The sequence below is a fragment of the Larimichthys crocea genome, chromosome XIV (genome assembly GCF_000972845.2).
Source record: "Larimichthys crocea isolate SSNF chromosome XIV, L_crocea_2.0, whole genome shotgun sequence".
Taxonomy (NCBI): Eukaryota; Metazoa; Chordata; class Actinopteri; family Sciaenidae; genus Larimichthys; species Larimichthys crocea.
This window is the reverse complement of record NC_040024.1, coordinates 1,257,240-1,274,406: the sequence shown is the minus strand read 5'-3', so window position 1 is coordinate 1,274,406 and position 17,167 is coordinate 1,257,240. Positions and strand designations below refer to the sequence as shown.

The window sequence follows — 17,167 nt, the reverse complement described above, 5'->3', positions numbered from 1 at the left end:
AAGCCTGGTTGAAAGGCTTGCTAATACGCAGTTTGTACGTATTATCAACTGTCAAACGTGTCACATACAGGCTTTAAATAGCTTATTATTTTGACTATCTCCTTGTGTAGGTTAGAAATTAGAACCTAAGGATTGAAATGTCGTCCCTTACACAAACACTCATCCACACACCCACATGTGCTTAATAGCTTAGTCCATCTCATCCGTGGTTGTAACCTTATATTGGCCCTCAGGAATCAGTTAACAAGGCTAGGCTTTCAAGCTTTTGTCTTGCCACCGATGCTGCTGTTCAAAGGCGAGGTCAGTAAACCTTGTATGCGTGTGTGTGGAATGCTTTATTTGCCTAGAGTATTGTTCAGCTGCTATGAGACACACTGTGTGCTATTTCCACCAGCAACTTCTCCCCTTTGAGAGCGAGAGCTGTGAATCAAGTTTTCTATTCTAATTTACACCACTTTGCTGTGTGTGGGTCTGGGGACTCGGTACACCAATACATCTGGAGGCCTTTGTACAATGTCAGTTCATAGTGAATTATTGCCCACTGAAGAAAGTAATTGTTCTGTAACTTGCTGAGCCCCTAAATCACATTGTGTGGCAGCCTAGAGACGTCTGAGTTACCGGGACATGTGAGTGAGGCTGAATTCAAATCGGACAATATTCCCAGCAGGACTTTTAATTTAGCGTTAAGTCATTTAAAACCCTTCTACACTTTAATAATTGAAAGCCAGCACAGAGAGTTGATGCATAAATTGAGCCAAAGCTTCTTGATGACTTGATGTTCTGTGCTGATATTCAGTATCTTTAAACAATGTTAATATTTTATTCATGAAGTATATTTATTTTCTAGTCATGATGGTTTTAGACCGTCATGGGATAATAAGTCTGCAGAAATTCTGGATAATGACCATAATGAGAAGGGAAACTAATCAATATGAATATTGGTGTTTAATTCCGTGCAGATGTGTGACAGTGTTGAACCATTTATACAGAGTTTTGTTCTACATATCGGTTTGATAGAACAAAGAGGATGACCACTTCTGAGAAAACGCAGGCCATCATAAACGTATTACTGGTAGTGTTCATGTAGCCATGCATAACATTTTCTTGGAATGAAGTGAGATTTTTATGGATAATCCAACAAATGAAGTTAATTCATCACATTAATGTGAAAATCAAAAGACGTTTTAAATGAAGAATGAATAGTACAGAGTGCATCGTCATACTACTACATTTAACCAATGAAAACACAGTTCCATCAGTAAAATAAAGTGTTGTCTGTCAACCATGAGCAGAGAACAAGGGGAAACAAGATGGTAGAACTTGTGTCGGCACTTTAGCTCCAGCAGCTTGTTGAGTCGTGGATTAAGAGAGCAGGAGGCTGACAGGCTGGAACCTGATCCATTACTCTGGGCTTGATTGGAAAGGGCTGCCAGAGCACGGCAGAGCGCAGAGCTCCTTTTCAGCGCAGCGATGGTGACTAATAACACACGGTGGTGCTGATTTGCTGACACGCGCGCACACGGCAGCAGCAGTACATCTGATGCAGAGCGGCTCAGTGTAGCGTCACTGCTCAGAGAGAGAGAGAGGGATGGGGGGATGGGGGGGATGAGGGGTATCATGCTGCTGCATCGTTTCCAATACGCGGGGTGTGTCCCTCCGTCGGCAGCTTGACTGTCCCTCTGCCCTCCTCTTTCACCTCCTCCTTGTCTTCTCCCTCCCGGGTGCCCTGTTGCCAGGAGTGAGCCCTCGGGAGCGGCAATGACGCTAGGCTAGAGTTTTGGAAAAAAAGACGAACCCCCACCGGAGGACTGGCCGCCTGTAAGGAACCGCAGCGTTCATGGTGAGTGAGCACTCGCACGGCGAGGACAAGCGGGTGAGCTCGGTGACCCGCTGTCTCTCTCTCCTTGTCTGGTGGAATCAGAGGGCATTGGTAGTCGGAGCGTGAACGAGAGGCGGCAGAGGAAGAGGATGGCTCAGATTTCACATAATAGCCTCTTTGAGCTTCGTGGTGGGGCAGCAGGACGATGATAGTCAGGATGTGTGCGTTTCTGGACAGATGAAATCGTCTGGTTTCTGACGTCCAGTGAGGAGATGACACATCTTAACTGTAATGTAACTGGACCTTTTTTTTAGCCTTCAACTCGTACTACAGGAGCACGTGCAGCAGCGTGACTTTGAAACATGTCGAGGGGTTTCCTTCCATCACTGACGCTCAGATAAAAAAAGTACCAGGTTATATGGAGGGTTTCGTGCCAGAGCTTGAGGCTCCATCTGTTCGCCTGGATCCATTCCCTTCCTTTTGTCTTTTTAAAAAGCTGGCAGATCATTCCAGGCTCACAAACGCGTGCTCCTCTTCAGCTCCCCTGTGGGAACTGTAATTCAACTGTTGTGCGCGTCAGCCAAAAAAACACTACATGCCAATTAGATGACTGCCTGAATTTCATTCAGAAATCTCAAATGACCTCAGTAGTGTTTGATCAGACCTTAAACAGGTGTCATCTGCAGTTTAATGTCACTATGAATAAACGGAGACGGCGTGACTCATGTTTGCACAGCTGTCATTAAATGGATTGTAAATGGGGTGTGTGTGTGTGTGTGTGTGGTCAATTGTTCATAAATGAAAGATCCTACCGCCACAAGCTCTTTAGTTGTCAGTGTATAGAAGCAAACTGCTGTTTGAGTTTGAAGAGATCAGATTAATGTGCAGTTAAATCTGTGTGGGCGTCATGGTTGTCAGGTTATCTTCATGATTCAGGGATCACATGCAGTCAGCTTGGGGACGATCTGAGTCTGAGATTGCTGATATTTAATGCTTTTCCATAATTATGTGTAAAATCAGTGGAGTCGTGATGGAATTTGAGTACCTGTGTGTGTTTAGTGAACCTGTATCCTGCTATAGCTGCCGAACAAACACACACACATTGCCGACCACACACACACACAAGCCATCTGACTCACTCGCGCGCTCACTGCTCTGTGCTTGATGAGCATCGGAGAACACTTTGGGACCGCCTCAGGGCTTTCCACTTTAAAGCTGCTTTCTATGATGCATAGGTCTTAATCCATGGCAACAAAGGAGGAGAGTTTTACCAACATCTGCAGCAGTGGTTTCTTTTATCGTGTGTTTACCCACGCAGATAAGTTTTAAATTCTAGTCGACGTCACGGACAAACTGCCGCTTCCTGGTGTCTGTAGGTCTAAGCCATAAACACCATTAGCAGTCAGTCAGCGCAGCCAGGCACACAGAGAGCTCTTACACCACTACCGGGAAACTGGAGAAGCTGTGACAAAGCAGGTTTCCCTGACAGCAGGTTATCATGGGATACAGTCGCTATTTCAGCAGGTAGCAAGAGTAAAGTTCCACCCTAGACAGGACAGGAGGGGTTTCTTATTGTTGTTGTCTTATTTTTTTTTATTCATGTTAGTTTTCTTGTTTGTGTTGCCAGATTCCTGAAACTGTAACTCTATTCTGCAACTTTAAACAATAAAAACAGGGACAGTTCTTTATGTGATCAGTTCATGATGGCTCCACATCAGTATGCCAGTTTGAAGCTATGTCAAAAAGTTCCTCCAACTTTAAAGTCAGAAGTCAAAAAAGCTGTTCCAGGAGTGTGTGAGCGCTGTGTAAAAACAGATTTAGTGCCTTTAGAGGAGTCACTACTATTTACTTTTGAGCTATAATTCATGACATCCTTTTTCGGACCTCTTCGTGCAGCAGACTTTGAGAACACAAAGCGTTGCTGGTGCACCTTTCTGTTCAACAACACATGATCCTCTAACAAAGATGTGCTTACCTGCATAATGTTTTTTAACCTGGTTTCATCAAGTGTTTAGTGTGGCACGGGTGTGTAGCAGTAGAAATGGTTAGGAAGGAAGAGTCGGTGAAGTGATGATTTGTAATCTGTCTGATTGACCAAAACAGGAAAGTTTTAACTTAACTAAGCGGTTTAGTTACTCGCCCTCACATACCTGTAATACTTCCCTTTCATACGCACATCCTCTCTTGTGTTTCACCTTGTTGCTAGCACCTGCATTGCTGCTGGACAGATGCCAGATTGCTCCCCTTCCCTCCTCCAACCCTCCCCCCTTAATTTTCCTCGCTCTCTCCTCTTCCTCTCCTTCCGGCTCTCTGCAGTATCCATCCGTTCTCAGGGTGTAAAGCTCTGGATAACCTTTTTATATCGAACTGCAGCTCTTCCCTCGCAGCAGCACAGTACCTGTCTATAAAAGCACAAAGCAGTTTAACACTGAATGAAGGCAACCATTCATGCTAGAGAAAATATTGTCTGAATATGCATTTTTGCAAAGTACACATTTGTTTTTTAGAGTTTTGGTTCTGCAGTGAGATGTGGTAGGGTTGCATCTCGACATAGCTAAAGGGGAGTTTGACGGACTGAAACATGTGAGCAGTTTTCCAAACTTAAGTGGGAGAGAAAATGAAGACAGACTAAAAACTTCAAATTATTACCATAACATAACCAAACATGAATGTCAACATCCATCACAGTTTACAATCTGAAATCATGGTTCATTGACAGTATAAAACATGGACGTTGTGTCCATGACATCACCCACAGGTATAGAGACCAAAACAGTTTTTTGTACCAGGCTGTAAACATGTTTATTTCTGTCCTGAAGGTGGGCATTTTAACATAGGAGCTTATGGAGACTGACTTGTTATGTAGCCAGCCTCAAGTTGGAATAGACAGCCATGGCACTTCCTGCATTGGCTTCACTTCAGTCACACAGGTAGCCACTTGGCTTTGACACACGGTACTCACTATAGTTGTCCAAAACAGAGGAAACTACCATGTGTGGCACTGTTCGGATGTTTCACTCTCCTCTAGTGGAAACTAAAGTACTCCCCTAGAGTGTCATGGTTTGTAGACAGTCAACGGTGCAAATAAACTTAGTGTCTGGTTAGCTAACAAGCTAGCTTCCTAGCTAACTGACCGTCATCGTTCTAGCTAAAGGGAAATTGTGACTAGCTAGCATGTTAGACGTTAGCTTCCCAGCTACCGTCATTAAACAGCTGACACAGGTCTGTCTGCAGGGCCCATGCGGTGCCATGGTCCGGAGTGCTTTAGAGATCTTTTTACCGTTAAAATATCTTTTGCTTTTGTTTTCTCAAGTGTTTTAGCCGAGCTCCTAAATGAAATGGATGCTAGTATCAGGCGCTGTGATCGCCCCTCTGCTCAGCCTAATGTGATTTTGGCCAAAAGGTGCAGCCTGGTGATAAACCTGAACACAGCGCAGTCAAAGGACAGACGAGGGGAGCGAGGGAACAGATGCAGACAGATGATAGCGGGGATATGGACAGCAAAGAAGAAAGAGAAGTCGGGGAACTACATGCACATGAGAATGGTGACTCACCCTCCGTGTAGCACAATACTCTCATCCCAGTGCTGAGTGCAGTCTTACCTCATGAATCACCTCCATTCTCCAGCGGCGAAGGAACGCTTTTCCATTAGTGCTCCAGCCTCACTCATCCTCCTCTCTTTCTCCACTTCATTTGTCTTCTGTGTCAGCTGCTCTTCCTTCATGCCCAGTCCTCAAGAGACGTTCTCTCTGGCTTTTTCTATCTCCTCCTCTGACATCTTTTACACCAACCTGCTCCTCTTATTTCTTCTCCATCTTATCTGCATAGAAGCAGCTTTCCTGCTTTTGTGCAAATAAGATGCTAACCTCCTGTGACTTGTATCCACGATACTTAAAGTAGATACTGGTGATTGCTCTCTTAGAACTTGAGACACCGCATATTTGATTCCTTTCAGCATTGGTTTCAATTTAACTTTGTTTGCTAGCAGAATAGTTGAGACATTACCTTAGCAACTAGCTGCTCTATATGTGAGTTTTAAAAACGGATGCATCTTTGACGCTCTGGAATAGCTTTTTTTTAAAGCGGACTGTACCTCGCTCTTAATAATAGAGAAAGTGTTGCTTGAGTTTGACAGCTACTATTGCGCCTTCATCATGAGGTCAAAATAACATTTACCACGACAGTAGAAAGAATGGACAACATATGCGTGATGTCACCCACAGGTTTCTGAAGACGTTGTGAAGCTCAGAATCTGTGGCTCTGGGCGCCACCATGTTGGCGGTCATCTCCTTTTTCCATCTCGGTTAATCTAAAAATGGGCAAGGCCGTGGATCATTGGCAGACCTGAGGCGGGCTGAATGAGGCCTAGGTGCTCAAACAAGCAATCTGTAACAGCATCTACCTGTCAGTCAAAGAGTCCATGGTCTTAATTCTGCATAACTTTAAGCCTTAATATAATGTGAACAGGTGAGTTGTATATAAATTCACCCTCAGTACAGTTTTCATGAACGGGGAAATTAGCTACAGAGACCAAAACAGTTTTTTGTACCAGGCTGTAAACATGTTTATTTCTGCTGTGAAGTTGGACATTTGAACATGGGGATTTATGGAGACTGACTCACTTCTGGAGCCAGCCTCAAGTGGGCGTTCAAGGAAGTACAGTTTTTGACACTTCAGCATTGGCTTCACTTCACAGCCACAGAGGTTGCTGTTTGTAATTACTGAGCACTGATGGAACGTTCTCGCCCGTTTCCCCTCAGCTTCTAGTTTTTATGCTAAGCTAACTGTTCCTTAGCTTCATATTGAGTGTTCTCCCACACTTCCTTTGTGGCTCCCAGCAAGAGAGACAATAAGCAGTCTGTGATAATGGCACACTGTTCCTTAAAACTAAGATGGTGAACTTTGTCATCGTGAGCATGTTGACGTTAGCATTTAGCTCCAAGCAGTTTGGTGCCCACGTTTAGCCTCACGGAGCTGCTAGCGTGGCTGTAAACTTTGTTGCTGCTTCTTTTCTTCAGTTTTACAGCATTTTTATTAATCTAATAAAGAACGTAGCTCACTGAGCGGCTCTATAAGTAAATGTTATAGCTCATATCATTAATTCATGCTGCTTTTATGTCTTTTTATGCCTCTGCCCTCACTTTTGTTCCTGCCCTCCTCCTCCAGCTAAAAATTCAATTTGTTCGATTATCTTTTATTAGTCTCTCAGGGCCAATGACGAGCACCCTCTGGTACAGATAAAGAACATGGGCTGCATCACACACACACACACACACACACAGACTTGTATTGAAGGAATAGATTTTCCTTTGTGTGTTGTAGCCCATGCTGATCAATGTGAATGAGCAGCGCAGTGTTAAGCTGATTGCATGCAGTGCTCAGCCTGCATTATTAACCAGCTCAACACTGGAGGCCATTTTGGACATGCAGTGGCGCGTGCGTGTGTGTGTGCTCATATTGCACCTGCCCTATTTACAGTAGCTTCCTAATTAACTAGTTAGACCGTGTGGTATCTTCCAGTGGTTCTCTTCTGCAGGTCTTCCCTGAACTGCCTGTGCTCCGTCAGCTCCACGAACACTGACTCCTGGACTTAAGCTCAGAGCTGCTACCACACACACAAACCAGCATGTCAGCTGATGGTTGACCTTTTTGTTAAACTGCTCTGAGGCCTTAGCTATAACAGGCTGAATGTCACATGGCCTCCTCTTTCTATAGGGCTATAGTGGTGGAGCAGCCTCATTAGACAGCAGCTGACAAATGCTGCAGGGGCCAAAAGACCGTTGTCACAAGGTAGTCAAGACATTTCTCAGTGTTTCAGTGTGACCTAATGTACACATACACACAAGTCAACCTCTGTCATCTCTCCCGACTCGAACCCTCGCAGTGTGTGTGTGTGTGTCTGTGTGTGACCGCATTAGTTTTGAGGTCAGCTGCGACCCTCGTGGCTTTAGATGTCCTGCTCCTGCTTTGACATGGAATACAAAGCGACTAATCCACCAATTTCCCCTCTCTCCATTCTTCACTTTGTGTGCGCATAAACGTTGCAGACCTCTCATCGCCGGCAGCAATGTGAAACTAAATATAGCCGGAATGAAAGCGACCTCTAAAAAGCCCGCCCCCCTCCCGGTAACGGCGCTGTAATTAAAACTCCACTTCTGTCGACAGGAATATGAAACAAAGAGTGGCAGAGCTGGACCTGGCAACCCGACGTCACCCAGGCAGAGTGTGAGGAAAAACCTGGACTTTGAGCCCCTCTCCACCACCGCACTTATACTGGAGGACAGACCTGCGTATGTAAACACACACACACTGTCTTAGATCTTTGGGTTGTTGGACTGTCCCACATTTTTCACTCTCCTCCGTCACTGCCAGAGGAGTTTTCTTATCAGACAATAAAGCCTCATCTGTTGTCTCTGTGTCTTCATCTTCCCCTCATTCCTCCCATATCAGTGCTCCTTCCTCTGCCGGGTCATTAGACTCCATTCAGTATTGTTCCAGCTCTCGCTGTGTCCCTGTTTGTATCGCAGGCGGTGAAAGAGAAGTGCTGCTGAAAGTTTAATAGCCCTCCAGCAGCCTGGCTCCATTACCCTGCTTTTTTAGCATTTTACATTTTGTCACACACACAGACAGACAGACAGACAGACGCTGCCTCTCTTCTCTCATTCACTGAGCTGCAGTATTAACATAGCTTCCTGTGTGAACACAAGGAAGTTTATTCTAACACCGTGACTGGCGAAACACGAGTTCAGCTGCTGCTCGGGTCTTTTGCTGCATGCAGCCTTCCGCCTCTTTTCCTTCTGCACCGTCTCCCCCTGCTGGTGGAGTGCACACACTGTTGAAGTGTTATTGGCTTAAGCAGTAGAGTGCATCTTCTGTCCATGCTTGAAGAATGCACGAAGAGAAGTTTATTTTTGTGTGAACGAGCATTGAAATTCTTAGAGAAAAATGTAAAAATAAATCAGATTTGCTGTGAATAAAACAGAATAAAATGCTTTGCTGTTGCCTAAATGATGTAAAATATAAAATGACAAAGCACAAATTGCTGTCTTAGAATGTCCAAGCTCTGTGAAAGCTTCTGAATGGACCTTGAGGTGTGATTGTTTAGTTACTAGACCAAAGTCAGCGAGGGTCTCCTGTTCTCTTCCTCCGTCTCTGTATGTTTTCCTCTCGTCATACCTCACAAGCCTGCTAACCATGAATAATGCAAGTGAAGCTCAGAGAACATGTAGTCACTAACTGATTTCCCTTGCGTGGTGCGTTCCAGTAATCTGCCTGCCAAGCCAGCCGAGGAGGCCCAGAAACACAGACAGCAGTATGAAGAGATGGTGGCCCAGGCCAAGAAGAGAGGTGAGGTCACATGACAGAGTAATCAGCTCATCCCGAGCGTTCAGCTTTAGCAAACACCCTGCAATCTACTGTTCCTCCACCCCAACTCTGCCTCTCGTTTTGGGTCTGACCACCTCTCTCCACGCTACTGTCTGCAGAGTTGAAGGAGGCTCAGAAGAGAAGGAAGCAGCTGGAGGATCGGTGTAAGCTCGAGGAGAGCATCGGCACAGCCGCCCAGACCTGGAACCAGGAGATCCTGCCTAACTGGAGTACAATGTGAGCACAAAGGCTGAGTTTAGAACACTAGAAAGTTTTTGTCTTTTGCATCTTGACCTTTTGAACAGTGCAGAGTTGGTTCATCTTTCCCACTGCTATGTTCTTGTGTTTGAGAAGCTGTGTGTGTAACTGAACCTGTCATGGAAAAGCAGCCAGATCCTCCGGGAAGCGCTTCATGTCAGATTAAATCCAGTCAGTTTCGAGCACTGAGTCAGCAATTAGCGTAGACATGGAACACAAAGTGGAGTTGGAGCCTGAATCGCATTTTACGCTCACAGCGGTGAAGCCTGCTCTGTTTGTGAGGACCAGTTTCCAAACCAACACCAGTGATCCCGCTTTACCAAGCTGTTTAGGCGCTTTAACTAATTTCAGATCCACAGTCCACAGAGGAGAAAGAGAAACAGTCAGTATGCTGCATGTCTCAGTCAGTCTTTAAGTTGTCTGTGAAACTCTGAGGTCTACATGGAGAAAAACCACCTGTCTTTGAACTTCATCACACTTTATGGTGATGTCACGTCACACTGGGAGCGTTTAGCGAACAGCTGCTGTGGTGGAAGTACAAACAGATCATTAGCAGACATAATGATTAATTAATCACGAGATTAACAGAACACAACCTGTTTGACAGGCAGAGCTGCCTCAGTCATTCCAGTATGATAGTTTGGATTAATATCAATGTCACACAGTAAATATCACACTATTGATGAGGTCCTGTGTAAAGAGGGGAGGTTTATGTGTTCTCTTTAATGCACAGTACTATGAATTAGAGGTTGTGAGATATGGGGTCAACATAAACCGCTCCTGACTGTGATCGATAAATGCTGATGACGTACTGAGCGGCCTCTTCCACATTAAACCCCCCTGCAGGTGCACATCTCGACGAGTGCGAGACCTCTGGTGGCAGGGCATCCCCCCCAGCGTCAGAGGCAAAGTGTGGAGCCTGGCTGTCGGCAACGATCTCAACATCACACACGGTACGTGGGAGTGAGTGCATCTGAGAGAGAGTGTGGTGTTTTATTTCTGATGAGAAGGACAGGCTCATCATGTTTGAACTTTTTTTAATGACCTTGAAGCTCCTGTTTACAGCTGGCATTAACGTGTGCCTCGAGTGATCTGATCACGAGGGGAAGTATGTCAGTTCACACCTTCATTAGAACGAGTTTCCACACGCGCCTCAAGTGACCACTTGTGATCAGATGTCATTTCCCTGCTCCATAAAACCGAACACGTACATCATGTCAGTTTGCAAAGAACAAATGCTTTGTGGTTTTCAACCAGTACCTCATCAGTAGAAGCCAACACGCTGGGACAAGAGGGGACACCGTGTTCTTTCCACAAAGAAGAACTTGATGTGTGACATTTGCTGAATTTGCAAGAAGGCCCAAAATACTTAAGAATTAGTTGTAATCAGTGTTTCACACATTTTAGAAAGTCTCTTTTAACTCAACAACTCACAAAATGGTGAGTGTTTTAAGGGAGTTTCCACAGGATACAAATAGTACCCTGTACTGATTACTGCTTCTTGTATATGTCAAATTTCACACTGTTTTTACTGTCAATAAAATGTTGTGTTAAAACACCTAGCTGCTCAGTGTTGGCTGGTAGACAGAGTAGCCACAGATACAGTGAATGCACGACAAACATGTTTTGTTTTTTTACAAGGAAGGAAATGAATTTACAAGAAGATTAATTAAACAAGAATTTGCTTTAGCTGTTGGACAAAGTTTTTAAGTTTCTCTCACTCAGCAACTTTCTTTAAAGGGGAATATTGCAGTTACAGGTGCAGTGGTGAAATCTGTTCAGACGGCGTGTTCACAAACATCCACTGTACGTAAAAAAATCCAAACATCTCGCCTGTACTCGTCTGTCAGTTGAGGAAGCGTTTCTTCAATTTGGCTCTCGATGCACAAGTGTTTACAGTACAGAGATATGTGCTCACCTCTGGCGGTGGTTTTGAGTGAATCATGATGCGACTCTGTGGCTGTCCACCTGTGATCTGATTGAATGTTGATACCAGCTGCAAACAGGCTCAAACACACACCAGCGTGGCCTCTAGCACAGTCCACACTCGCTCACACTCGCTCACACACACACACGCACACACGCGTGTAGCACTTTGTGTCAGTGTTTGTAATTTAACGAGCGTTCCAGTGAGATGGATAAAAGAAGAAGGAAGACGGTGTCCATTTTAAGAAGGAGCATGGTCCAATGATTCCCCTGAACGAGCAGCATTTCAATGACTTCTCCAGTCTGAGTGGAGATACACACACACACACACACACACACACACACACACACACACACACACACACACACTGCAAATTCATTCTCCACTTTCACTGAGAGAAAGCTCTTCAGCACCCTCAGGGCTACTTGCAGATAAACACTCTGGCCCACACTGCTTTGTGCTACTCAGCCTTTTAAATGGAGCACAGTCCTATGCATTATCACTACACACACACGCTCGTACAAAGCTTGGTCCCTTTCAAAGTTGTCTGTTATCATAAGTAGCAGCTCAGTGACATCTTATTCTCCTGTTTGAATAAAGTTATTTTAATACTGCTGCTAATGCTGCCACTTGCAGTTCTATGATTACTGCTGCAGTTCTGCCACCTCCACCACTACTTCATGCTGCTAATATATTCTACTGCTCGGTGGTGACTGTTACTGCTACATCAGAGTGTTACGATTCAGTAAATAGAAAAGAGGGCACATTAGTTTCCTTTTTATAGTCCACTGAATTGCAGTATGAAACACAACACACGGTTAAGCACACAGATGATCTGGAAGCATGTTGCTGTATGAGAGTGTGTGTTGGGATAAGGGGAGCAGAGGGAAGCTGTGTGAAAGGGACAGGTGCATGCCGGTGTCCTACAAACAACAGGAAGTGAGTTTTTGGAGCGCGCCTGCTGATTTGGCCGCTTATTAACGCAGTCAGCAGTTGCAGCAGCATCAGCAGCTGTGACACACGGAGGCTATTAAAGCACTTTAAAACCCCTTAGCAGCTGATTGCTGCAATTTCCTTCGAAAACTTGTAGCGCAACAGAAATCTGAACGGACACAACGCTGCGAACATTTTTAGACTCACTCGGAAATCTCCAGAGCTGCCTGGTAATCACCCAGTCTTTAGGTTTGCTTCAGTAGCAAAGTGATCTAATGAGTTACCATGGGTACGCTGTAAACTAGTGTAAACGACGAAGCAGGCTGAAATATCACATGGCAACATTATACTTCCTGTTAACGTCCTCAGCATTATTGAAACCGCAGTTCCAAACCTTAGAGCCTGATTATGATTATGAAAGAATAATGATAGAATCACTGACAGTAAAAAGAATAACGGAGGGCTCATTAGTCTGAAATGCTGTTGGTTGTTAATATATTTTATATCTCTATATATTATAGATGTGCATATAATTGCTCTTTTAAGTATGCTTTCACATTAGACTGCAGTTGCCATCGTCTGTACTCTGTGTCAAGCTGCTGGTGTTGGTTGCTGTTCAGATCCTCCAGCTGCACAGACCTCCGTGCCACGTCTCAGGAAAGTGCAATGCAGCGCCTCGCCACTAGAGGGCAGCCACAGGTCAAAGCACAGGCGGACAGTTGAGCGCACTGCGGCCACATAAAAGTCTCTGAAAACAGAGGTCGACCTGTTCCCTTTAATCACCTTTAGTGTCACTGCCGCAGAGTAACGTGTCGATCCGAGCGCTTTTATCAGCCAAAGTGCTTTCTGTCCAGTCATCGTGTTCTCTGCTCACTGTCTTCCTCCCTCTCTCTCATATTGACTGTGCCGTGCTGCTGTTATGTGCCCCCACAGAGCTGTATAACATTTGTCTGTCCCGGGCAAAAGAGAAGTGGAGGACCACGGCAGCACCTGCCCCAGAGCCAGAAACTGAAGGTAGAGATGAATAGCTGTTGTTTATATAATTTATAATACTGGCCTCACAAATCATTATGACAGCTGGAGGTTTTACTGTTTGAAAAATAGTTTTGCGTGTCTTAATGTTTGTCTTTTTAGATGCTGGCTCGTCAGATCGGGAGTCGAGTCTGGAGCTCATCAAGCTGGACATCTCGAGAACGTTCCCCCATCTGTGTATCTTCCAGCAGGTGAAGCTCAGCCCCCTCGCACAACACAACACCCATGTTTTCATTGAGGAAACGGCTCATTCAGCCTCTTTAATTCAACACATTGTTACCTTGGTAACCGTGAAGCTCATTCACTCAACATTACTGTATCAGAGTCAATCTAACATGGATGTGTGTGTGTGTGTGTGTGTGTGTGTGTGTGTGTGTGTGTTCGTTCTTGGCCTCTTTGTTCCATTCTCTTCATTATTTCTTTGTTCATCATCAGGGCGGGCCATATCATGACGTGCTGCACAGCATTCTGGGAGCATACACTTGTTACCGGCCAGACGTTGGCTACGTAAGTCACACACGCAACACGCACACACACAATACATCCTGCTGTGATACTAACTCATTATACTGCGTCTCTAAGAAAAAGTGTGTAAACACAGAGTGTTTATTGGTCGTCATGTGACAGTATTAGAGAATATAGTACCTGTCAAAGGTTAACAGTGACACAGCACCGACTTGGATCTCCCACGTAACTCCCACAGAGTCTATATTACCTTAAATAAACAAAGTTTGACTGCGGTCGGGATGACTGGCAGCTTACAGTAATTGAGTTCCACAGAGTGTGAGAGTGTGTGTGTGTGTGTGTGTCACAGGAGGAGCTCAGCGTGGAGACGGTGTGTTTAATGCCTGTGTGATTTCCAACACGTCTCGAGATTTCAGGAGGAAAAAGATGAGCAGTGTTTACGGCTGCCGGAGACAGTGAACGCATCACTCCACATTACCTCTCAGCTGTATCTACACAGTGTCAATATGTGCTAGAACATGGAAAGGTAGCATTATTACATAGAGAGAGAGAGATAGATGCCTTTATCAATCCCCAAAGGAAAATTGCATTTATTGAAGACAATAAAAATACAATAGAATAAAATACTGAGGGAGAAAAAATAAAAAATAAAACCACAGAATGGGACAAGGACACTTAAAAAACACAGACAAATAGATCAATATTATCAGATGGCATCATGGTGATGCAGGAATTCAACTTGTCCCACTGTCAGTTGATGTGACGTTAATATTTAAGGATGCATTTTATGAAGCAACATTTATGAAAGTCTGCAAGCTTTAGTGTCCCCCCTTTGTTCAGGAAATGCACATAAACGAGCCGCAAACATCTACTCAGTGACATTTCTCATCGTAAATAAACCTGAAATGAAAGTCTGAGACCTCAACCTGGTCTACAGTCTTTGAAGTGGACCAATCAGCGTAGACCAGATGCACACAGCTGTGTTGGGTAACTGTAGAAGAAGAAGAAGGGCACTGGGGTCGAGTCAGGTGTAGCACTTGTGGTACGAGCATCAAACTTTCCTCTGAATTTCACTTCACGTCATCAGTTGAACAATCAGTCATACTCAGCAGATACATCTCAGTATGATTGCACCTGCAAGTGCCGATTTACAGTGAACGCGAACAGTGCCTGCTGGTTACGGCTGGTTAGGTGTGATCTCCCAGTTAGCAGACCACACGTTTTCCTTCCATCCACCCTCCTCTTCCTTCGTGGAGAGTTTCTAGTCATGTGACTCATCGCAGGCTCCTCTGATCAGTTTGCTGTGTTCTATTCAAAACCCCTCCACATACATGTGACATGTTCAAATCAAACGTTGAGGTGGAAGCGTTGAAAAGTGATGGCTGCACTCTGATGCTGAACCACGTTGTGCTCATAGATGCTGCGGTTTGCTCTGCTGCTCCTCACCGCAGACCCACGCTCTTTATACTTTATAGAAATGACTGTGACTTCCTGCACTGACCCCAACCCATGAGCTGCTACACACACACACACACACACAAAACCTATGCATTCAGTGCTGTGTGCAGGTTTTCTTTGCATCAGTCTGCATCAGCATTTCATCTTTCCTTCACACTAAAATATTCAGTTTAATCATAGTTAGATAAAGGTGTAACAGTGTCGGTGATGTGTGGTGCAAAAATCACCTTTGAGCACGTGTTAACATTCAGAGACAGTAGTCAAAGTGTACGTTTCATATTAACACTTTTTTTAAGACTTGATTTTACAGGGTTTTTTTGTTTTTGTGTGTGTGTTCTGGTGTGTGTGTGTGTGTGTGTAGGTGCAGGGAATGTCGTTCATCGCAGCAGTGCTCATCCTGAACCTGGACACAGCCGATGCCTTTATAGCTTTTGCCAACCTGCTCAACAAGCCCTGTCAGATGGCCTTCTTCAGAGTCGACCACAGCCTTGTCAGTGCATGCCCGTGCACACACACACACACACACACCCTTACAGATTTTTTCACCAAAACGAAAAACATGCACATACATTGATTTGACATACAATACCTATAAACACACTTCACACACATGACTTTTAGAGTCATTACAGCTCGCTCTGATACCAGATCCTCTGTCTGGAGAGTGAATATTTTAGAGTGTGAACTTATAACAACATATTCATACAGACAGACAGTCTTCTGTTTCAGCTGTCATAAGTATCTGCACTGAACTAAAGCTTTTTATTGGACTGGAAAAATGTTAGACTCTTCATTGTTCAAAATCAAATTAGTACAAAAAGGTTGTCACGAAACATACATTAAAATATTCAAATAATTACAACAGCATGTTTACACAGTACATTTCATTCTCTACATGTTGAACAATTTTTTTTTTTTACGTAGCAGCTACTAATGATCAATTTCATGATTGATTAATTTGTCAGTTATTTTCTAGATTAATGGTTTTGATTTGAAAATGTCCCAAAGCTCCGATCAAAATGATCAGAATTGTTCTGTTCATAAACCTGCCACAAAATTGCGATTTGATTCTAGCTTCATATTTTTAAGCTCACCGCTGTTTTGAGGGCGTCTGAATATTAAGCAGTGCCGTGGAGTTTATTACGACTTCACACCGCAGAAATCAGTCGTCCATCTCTACATTTGACTCACTGCCCTGCATGTTGAAGCCGCCGTGTGCGTTTGTGTTCCTCTGTTACACCACCGTCTCCTCTCTCTACAGATGTTGACCTACTTTTCTGCATTTGAAGTCTTCTTTGAAGAGAATCTACCAAAGCTTTTTGCACATTTCAAGAAGAACAACTTGACCCCTGATATTTATTTAATCGACTGGTGAGTCTGTTTGTTTTGTTTCCTTCAGTCTGCCTCATTTCTTCTGTTTAGAAATGTTGTAGAAGTGTAATATCAGTCCCTTGAAAATCTCTTTAAACTCTTCTCGGTTATGTCATGTCACAGCTGCAGTAGTAGCTATTTCTAACAAAAGGAAAATATGAGCAGGGCTTGTTCTCCACCTACACGCAGAGCACACTTTGTCCTCCATCCTGTTAAAAACGTGTTACGTGTTACATGTCACTCTCTGAAAACACGACACCTTGGTCACACCGAGCACACCACAGTGTCAGCGTCATGTGTTTTTCTGAGAAATCGGCACAGGGCTGTTAGTGTGGCCGGTGGTCTGTGTCAGTCACCTCTAAACACCATTTTCAACTCTCACTTATATCACTTACACTGCACCCAGCATGTAAAGGACAACATGTCAGTATTCATTCACTGCTGACATTCATAACAGTTAGAATTTGAGTTTTATTTATTTTAAATATTAGACGATGGACCAGCTAAAGAGCCCAATATTTCCCCCAGGTGTCCATAGA

General features: G+C 44.3%; 1 protein-coding gene across 4 annotated transcripts in view; it reads left to right on the top strand.

Moving 5' to 3' along the window:
• The window catches only part of tbc1d14 (TBC1 domain family, member 14), a 34,541-nt gene that overhangs the window by 13,686 nt on the left and 3,688 nt on the right, over window positions 1–17,167 (top strand). For 3 of the 4 annotated variants that reach the window (XM_010731741.3, XM_027287866.1, XM_019270674.2), the window contains 9 exons: window positions 7,985–8,109; window positions 9,084–9,166; window positions 9,304–9,421; window positions 10,289–10,395; window positions 13,236–13,316; window positions 13,437–13,525; window positions 13,770–13,841; window positions 15,619–15,747; window positions 16,519–16,628. In XM_010731741.3, the coding sequence (XP_010730043.1) occupies window positions 7,985–8,109; window positions 9,084–9,166; window positions 9,304–9,421; window positions 10,289–10,395; window positions 13,236–13,316; window positions 13,437–13,525; window positions 13,770–13,841; window positions 15,619–15,747; window positions 16,519–16,628 (914 nt within the window). Of the gene's footprint in view, window positions 1–1,582; window positions 1,841–7,984; window positions 8,110–9,083; window positions 9,167–9,303; window positions 9,422–10,288; window positions 10,396–13,235; window positions 13,317–13,436; window positions 13,526–13,769; window positions 13,842–15,618; window positions 15,748–16,518; window positions 16,629–17,167 lie in introns of those variants that run through there. The other variant, XM_019270676.2, reaches the window with a different exon arrangement.